This window comes from Megalops cyprinoides, chromosome 11, assembly GCF_013368585.1.
Source record: "Megalops cyprinoides isolate fMegCyp1 chromosome 11, fMegCyp1.pri, whole genome shotgun sequence".
In the NCBI taxonomy this organism is placed as follows: domain Eukaryota; kingdom Metazoa; phylum Chordata; class Actinopteri; order Elopiformes; family Megalopidae; genus Megalops; species Megalops cyprinoides.
This window is the reverse complement of record NC_050593.1, coordinates 15362006-15369739: the sequence shown is the minus strand read 5'-3', so window position 1 is coordinate 15369739 and position 7734 is coordinate 15362006. Positions and strand designations below refer to the sequence as shown.

Here is a 7734-nt window from a genome sequence, read left to right as displayed (position 1 = left end):
TGGGACATGAGTGTGTTGGTGGGTTATAGAAAAGCCAAGCTAAAACATAACAAAATGGAGAGGCCTTGTGGCACTTGCAGAGAGACCAGGGGTCATGCTGAGTGGCAGGTGGCAAATTGGTGGACTCTATGAGTACTGTGTATGTGAAATCTGCCACTCCAGGTCACTGCCACTGTATTCTCAGTAAAATAATGAGGGTGAGAGAATAATGAGTTTCCTCAAAGATAAAAGGCAAATGATAGGCAACAGCCACACAGTAACATGCTGATAACTAGCATCTATAAAACTTTTTTTTTTTACTGTCATGAAATAGAATGATTCATTTCGCCCTGCCTGGAAGAAAATATTTTAAGGCTGAACTAACCCACCTGAGCTAACACTGAACAGTGACGAGCGGCAAAGAGTGAAATCAAGATAGATGAGGCAGGGATGAGTTGATGTGAGTTTTTTTCCCAGAGGAAAATGTCACAATTCAATTTCACTTTAATCCTGCTAAATCATCGGTGGGTTTTCCCTCATTTACATCTGACAAAGGAAGGCATTCACAGAAAAAGAGCTGTTCCTCATTCCTGAGAACAACTTACTTCTCGAACTGTAAGTGGATTCAGACATCTCCAATAAAGCAGCTCACTAAATCACTGTAGGTGTGAAACGCTCCCTCATTTCAGACGCTGTGTGCCGTGTGCAGGAGCCCATTGGAGAAGCTGCCATTGTGGCACCTGTAAATTATGTCATCATTAAAGCTGAGAGGAGTGCGTCCATTTTAAGAAGCAGGAGCAGGGCTGGTGCCGTGAAGCCGGGGGTGTGTGCGTGACAGCAGTCTGTATGTGCGCATCTGTTTCAGGAATGACACAGCGCGTCGGGCCCAGATGTGAGTGACGGATCAGGATGGGTCTGAGACGGAGGCTGTGCTGCTGAGGAGAGAGCCCCGCACGCACTCCCGCGCCATGAGCCGACTGGCCTCCTGAAGCCCACCCCCCCCCCCCCCACCCTCCCTCCAAGCACACACACCCACAGCGCCTGCTCTCCGCTGGCCCCCCCGCCATGGGCTCTGTGTACCTGTGGAAGCTGTCCTCCCAGAAGCTGGGCTTCTTTCTGGTGAGCTTCGGCTTCATCTGGGGCATGATGCTGCTGCACTTCACCATCCAGCAGCGCGCCACGCACGAGAGCAGCACCGCCCTGCGGCAGCAGATCCTGGACCTCAGCAAGCGCTACATCAAGGCCCTGGCCGAGGAGAACCAGAACGTGATGGACGGGCCCTACGTGGGGACCATGACCGCTTATGGTGAGTGGAGCCTGTACCAGACATTCGTAATGGGCCTCCATCACAGGCCTTTATACACTAGCTGCTTACCCATTATGAGGTGTTTTTCACTTAAATCTGGCAGTGGGCAGCGTAGACTTTATTCTTTTTTCTTCTTTTTTGAGAAAAAAAATCAGTGTGAATGCCTGAATAGTCAGAGTTTTCTTCACCTGCCATAATGCATGCCTTTAAGGAAGAGTTCTTTTAGTGAGTACAGCAAATGAAAAACATGCCATTCACTTCAAAAAGTCCATTTTAAGTATTGTTTTTCTTTTTTTTTTGTTTAATGCATGTTACCGTGGAGCAATAATGTGATTTCAGAGGGACCTGGAAGCACAGGGGAATGGGTTAAAAGCAAAGCACTGAGGCAGAGGCTGCGTACAGTACGCCCGATATGCATACCGGCACCTCTGCGATCAGAGGAAACACAGTATTGCCATACATGTTCTGACATGGCGATGGATTATTAATGGAGGGCCTCTTTATTTTAAGCCTTTATCCGACTCTGGTGTGCAGCTGTGGCGGCACAGGTCGTGTTTGTGGAGAGGGAAAGAGAAGTCGAGAAAATAACGCACTGTTTCTAACCGCTATTAGACCGCCTTTAACAAACACTCTTTTGAATCCATCAGATAAAGAAATATCAGTGAGTTACAGGATGCCTCTCAAAGAGCAACCATTCGATAAAAAGCCATTCATGACAAATGACTTATTTCTGTATATTTGAAATGGTTATTGATTTTGCTTATGTGCTCAAACAGCACCAGAGTCAAGGTAAATGCTGAGGCAGCTGCATCATGCCAAATACCTAAAAAAAAAAACTCTGTAAATCACCATCGATAAGTCATTCATGCAGCAAATAGTCCTATTTGTTCATTGAGAGGTTTTGTGAGGACTGTGCAATCAGTATTGATTCTGCAAGTGTAACTAAGCAGAGGCTCAACGCTATGAAATGACAGGCATAAATGCGTCCCTGAGCTGACATTGAGGTGAGAAACTCTGTAGTAAAGCGACACTTGATATGATTTGCCATTTATATGCATGGAGCATCTCGCCTTAGACCTCTTGTGTCTCAATCACCAGAGATGTACGTTCCACAAAACTGGCAGAACTCCAAAGCGCAGCGCTGAAGGAGGAGTGTTTAGCTGCTCTTGTACCCCTTAAGGTCTGTCTGAAACATTTATGATGGATTTGGAGGCATTTGCTGTGAAAAGCCTTTGATTGTGGAGAACGTCTGTCTGGTGAGTTCAACAGGTCAGTACTCAGTTACCCTGTGCTGGTCAGGTTACGAAGCAGAGCAGTCAGAACGCAGCCTCCATTGTCCCAGATTTGTGTAATGATTATAATCATTTAGATTTTAATCACAATGACAATTATCTTCACAAATGCATGAAAAGCATGAGAAGCATGAAATTAGTTTACACTTGCAAAATTCACAAGGCAAAGGAAAAAGAAGCTACTGCTGTACTGCTTTACCTTACTGCAGAAGTCAGGCATATGTCTCTGGGTTATGACATATCTCATCCATATTCCCACTGTACCATCTGGACATGTGTGAGTGCATGCATTTGTGGTAAGACCGCAGGAGTTCTGTAGATGGATTCTGTTGATGGATTTCCTCCTGTTTGCTCAGGAAAGTCCCATCAGCGATGTTTCTGAGCCGGGACCCAGGGTTCAAAGAGGTCTTCTTTTTATAGCCATTAGAGCCTTCGAAGGCACGGCTGTACTGCAGATTGTGGATTTGATATGCCATTATGCAGTTTCCGTCCTGCAATCTGAAATTAAATTGAGGTCATTTTTCTCCTTTGTATTTATGTTCCTGGTAGGATAGAGTGGCAGGACAGGGGCTTTCTGTCCTTCTTGGGGATATGGGATTTGTCTTGTCGTGACATTAATTCGGTTAAGAGATAGATGATTTCCTTTTTGCTCTCAGTAAATGCCCCTAAAATGAGGAGCACATGAATTAAATATTATATTAAGTAAACATTTGGCAGTAGAAAGAATCACAGTACTAGGAAAACACTGTTTTATTGTTTTAAAAGGAAAGAAATCAAACGTTAAGAGGAAAATAAAATTACATCTTGGGTAATGGTTGTCTGCACACATATTTGGCTGTGACTGTACAGAGCGAAAGCGTGGATAATAAATCTTAGAGTACACATCCAGTATTTAAGTAGGAGACCAAGTTAAATAAAACACTTTCCCCCTCAATTATTCTGGCAGTTCAGCGAAAGTGTATTAAACATTGAACACATTGTACAAACTCTTTCCCCTTCAGAGAGAACATAGAGGAATGATGGCTTCTAACTTGCTTAACTTTCATGAAGGTCACTGCAAGGACTTTTGTCTGTTAAGCTCAGTTAACAGGGAATGGCAGCGTTAGTGATGGCTGCACTCTGGCAGCACTTCAGCAAGTCCAAAAACATTGCTCTGGCCCAACACAGCGGGCCGCATTCAGCCCTTACAACTTTTAATTTTTAATCCCCTGAAGGGAGAAACCTCACTGTTTCGTCATGGAAACCATGTTTATTTTTTATCGTGGGAGAGCACATGATGTGATGTGATCTTTCCTTCCCTGACCCTTGGAAAGTGCTGGGAGTCAGTAGCTAGCTCTCTGATTACTGCTAGCGTCAGAGCCGCTGTCCTGGCCTATTGTCTGCTGGTCATTCATCTGTGCCCAGCAGGCTGGAATTTACCACCTCTGCCTCAGCCAGAAACACACAAAGCCAGGGCTGCTGTGGCTGGGATCCAGCACCCACTGGTGATGTCTGTATCTGGGATAAGGTGGAGATTAAAGCAGAGAGAGAGGCAGAAGGATAAGGCTAACGCGTGGTAGATCTATAACATAGCATCACTTGTCCTGCTCCATCTGCAGGTCCCAACATTGCTTCATAAAAGACCAAAAGACCAGTAATCTATACTTACCTATTCTCTCACATCTTTAGATGCATGGTGTGATGTTAATATTATAAGATGTGACCATGTATGTACTGAAATGTATGCAATGTATTGCGAAAATACAAGAATATGATGCAATTCATTGTAACATATTTTTATGGCATAGCAGAAGGTCTTATTACCTGTTAGCAAAAAAAGCTATATAACATCTATGTCAGCAGTGGATGAGCCTGGACGTGTTGCCCCATTAGTTAGAAAGCACATGTCGAGGGTAACTCTGCAGAGTGAATGACATAGAGCAGCTGAGCAGTGGTGCTTTGCCGCGCTGTCTTAGTTCAGCAATAACTCCGGGTGGCAAGAATGACCCTGCTGCATTGCAGGGAAGCATGGACCGCAAAAAAAGTGAGAAGTGAGAGGCAGAGCTGAGGATGGAACGAGGGAGACAGAATGAGCAGAAAGGCATAATTCACCCCCGGAGCCCACGTCTCAAGAGGGACATCAATTTGTCAGTCATTAGCCAGTCAAGTCATCCCCTGTCACAGCAGCACTGACCACAGTCAACATTACTGAAGTGACTTGTGCACATTGGCAGCCATGAGTGTCCCGCAAGCATGCTCAGTATAGAGTCCTGTATAAATAATAAAACCACCGTCATTTGGACGTGTTGAGGCTTAGTCAGATGAATGCATCAGAGAGTCTAGAAATTGCATGATGTAGGACTCGTGCTTTTTTGATATGCAATATTAATAAAAGCCACCAGATAAAGCCAGGCTGCAGTAGCATAAAAATTATGGATTTCTCGGAATTAAGGAATCAGAGATTCCCCATCTGTCACTCTCATTCTGAGCAAATGAAAATCCTGTAGGAGTTGTCCAGGCAACAACACAGGACATTAGCACCGTGTGGCATGTTATTCCACATTGTGGATTGTATACCATGTCAGTTCTGGAATGGAAATGCTCAACCTTTTTTTTGTATTGATTTATAACACATAAAAGTTAATGTCTTTAATTAAACACTGTGGATTTCTCCTTTCAGAACAGCACTGTATAGATGTGTACAATGCTTTAATACCTGGCTGAAGTGAAAAAAACATGATTATCATTATTTTCATTTAAGAGTCTTTTTGGTCTTGACACAGCACATTATGACTGCAGTAAATTAAACAGCCAAAAATGCTCAGTGTTCATTGAAAGAAGACACAACATGTCACCCAGAAGGACTTTTTGACATGATTGATTAAGAATGTGACTTCGGGCTAATTTTTTTTTAAATTCAAATGAATTAGGTAGAGTCTACAGAGGGAACACTCTATCCCTTTGAATTAAGTATTGATAAGCATGTCAGTACTTAATGGCGTTTATTAACCGGAGCGCAAATGACTGCACATTGTTCCTGAGATTACAGGTGGAAATAATTTCATGTTTGGGGAGCATTTATTAAAGAGTAATAATAAAAAAGGCTTTAGGTGCAAACAGCAGCCATCACTGGACTTCAGTTGCACACCTCCTACGATCGCATGCTGTCTTAGTCTGTGAACTTGTAACACATTCAACTTGCGAACAAACAATAACATGGCAGTGGAAGGCAAAATACCAACCAGCAGAATTGGAAACATTAATAGAGGAAGGAAAGTATTCAAGACCATCTTGCTAATGTCTCTATAACTGGAAACATGAAAAGAGAGAGAAGAGTGAGAGAAGAGACTGTGTTGAATTGTGTTGTCGGCAAATACCAGCCCTGGAGAAACCTGTTAGCTCTCAGGCTGATGACGCTGGAGGTGAAATCGCTTCTTGTGCCACAGAGATTGTGCACTTGGAATGTTTTAAGCATTGTGACAGTATCAGACCTGAACAAGCTAAGGCCATTTTTAAAATCACAGCTTGTGGACACAGTGTTTCTGTTTAACCTTGGCTTTAAAGTTAACAATGGACATTATCGTGAAGTCTCTAACTTGTTTGTTAATGCCGCATTTCCACCCTCCTTTTTCAAATTAATGTTGCATAAGCCTACAGTTCATTTCATTCATACTGTTCTTTGTGACTGTGGTTACTCATTGGCTTCTTTTCATTTTTACAGACATGAAAATGTGTAAACCCAGAGTTTGAGTTGATGTTAACATCAGGGTTAGGGGCCAAAAATATTGATTGGGCACAACTGGAGAGTTGAATTTGTAAAATCATTCATTTAGAAGTCCCTGTAAGATTATTTTAACCATCATTAAATATGCAGATACAGATGAGTACCTCTGGTTATTCTGTTGTATGTATTTCCATCTAGATATATTTATTTTTGTCTTTAGTATTTAATGTATGTAATTATACATTTTCATGCTGATAAATTTAATCCTCCATACAATAGACCTTTTTTCTTAATGAATTAGATATTTTTCAGTTCTGAAAAATATCTAACCAAAAGCAATACAATTTGGCTTTTTCCATTTTTTCGATTCTGATTTTGATTTTTCTTTTTGATCCTGGCATAGTCCTTTCACACACACACGTGTGTGTGTGTGTGTGTGTAAGAGAAAGGCCCAAGAAAAGGCGTAAGAGAAAGGCCCAAGAAAAAATCCCCATGTGATAAACCTCATTACAGTTTGTGATTAATTTATGATTGCATGTGTGAAGCCTTATGCACAGTCAACACTCAAACACATAAGGTAGTGCATTCCTCATCTGAAGAGTGGTGAGTGTGGTGAGTTTGCAATACTGCAAAAGCTAGTAAATAGGAACCTTGACATACTGAATGTTAGGTTTATCATGCTGGAATAACTTTCCCCCTGATTCCAGAAGCCCTCCACATTCTTCTTGTCTTTGTATATAAGCTGATACCAGCAATGGAACTCTACGGTTAAAATCTCTGTGTCTTCCAATCTAGGATTATTATGGAGCACTTGGGTTAAAATCTCTGTACCTTCCAATCTGGGATTATTATGGAGCTCTAGGGTTAAATGTGCTGGGGCGTTCAATCTAGGATTATTATGTGGTTCACAGCCCTGGCTTTTACTCATACATTTTTTGATGAACATGAATCACCTTAGAAGAGAGCAATTAGTGGAGGTGTTCATGAAAAACCTCTTCCCTCTGAACAAGCCGTTTAGTGTAAAATAATCTAAAATAGCTTTGAGTGTGTTACGGTAGTGCTTTTTCCACAGCACGAGTACCACTATCTGTCAGATGCAAAGAGAGACGTTGGCCGTGACTTTTAGGATTAATGGCTTTATATCGGTACGTCATGGTGCCTGTGAAACTGACCTTTCTGGAAGCCCACTGAAGTGCACATTATGCTCCCTGTGCCAACTATTATACAGTCACAGGTCAGGGTTTAAATGCATGATACGGCAGTAGAACCTAAGTGTAGTGTAGAATGATGAAAGAGTTTATATGTCAACCAAGTGCGGGGGATTTTACTGCAAATAATTTCATTTTATGTAGAAAGGACTATGTTGAAGGAACAGGAAAAGCATGGTGTATATTCCACACTATATCCATGTAGTTGTTAATCAACATCACGCTTTTCAGATGTGACAGATGGCA

The 7734-nt window shown here is 42.2% G+C and overlaps 1 protein-coding gene across 1 annotated transcript in view; it reads left to right on the top strand.

Moving 5' to 3' along the window:
- The first annotated feature begins 1044 nt into the window (after window positions 1-1044).
- Window positions 1045-7734, top strand: part of LOC118786290 (alpha-1,6-mannosylglycoprotein 6-beta-N-acetylglucosaminyltransferase A-like) — a 69113-nt gene continuing 62423 nt past the window's right edge. The window contains exon 1 of the mRNA XM_036541423.1: window positions 1045-1285. Within this exon, the coding sequence (XP_036397316.1) occupies window positions 1045-1285 (241 nt within the window). The remainder of the gene's footprint in view (window positions 1286-7734) is intronic.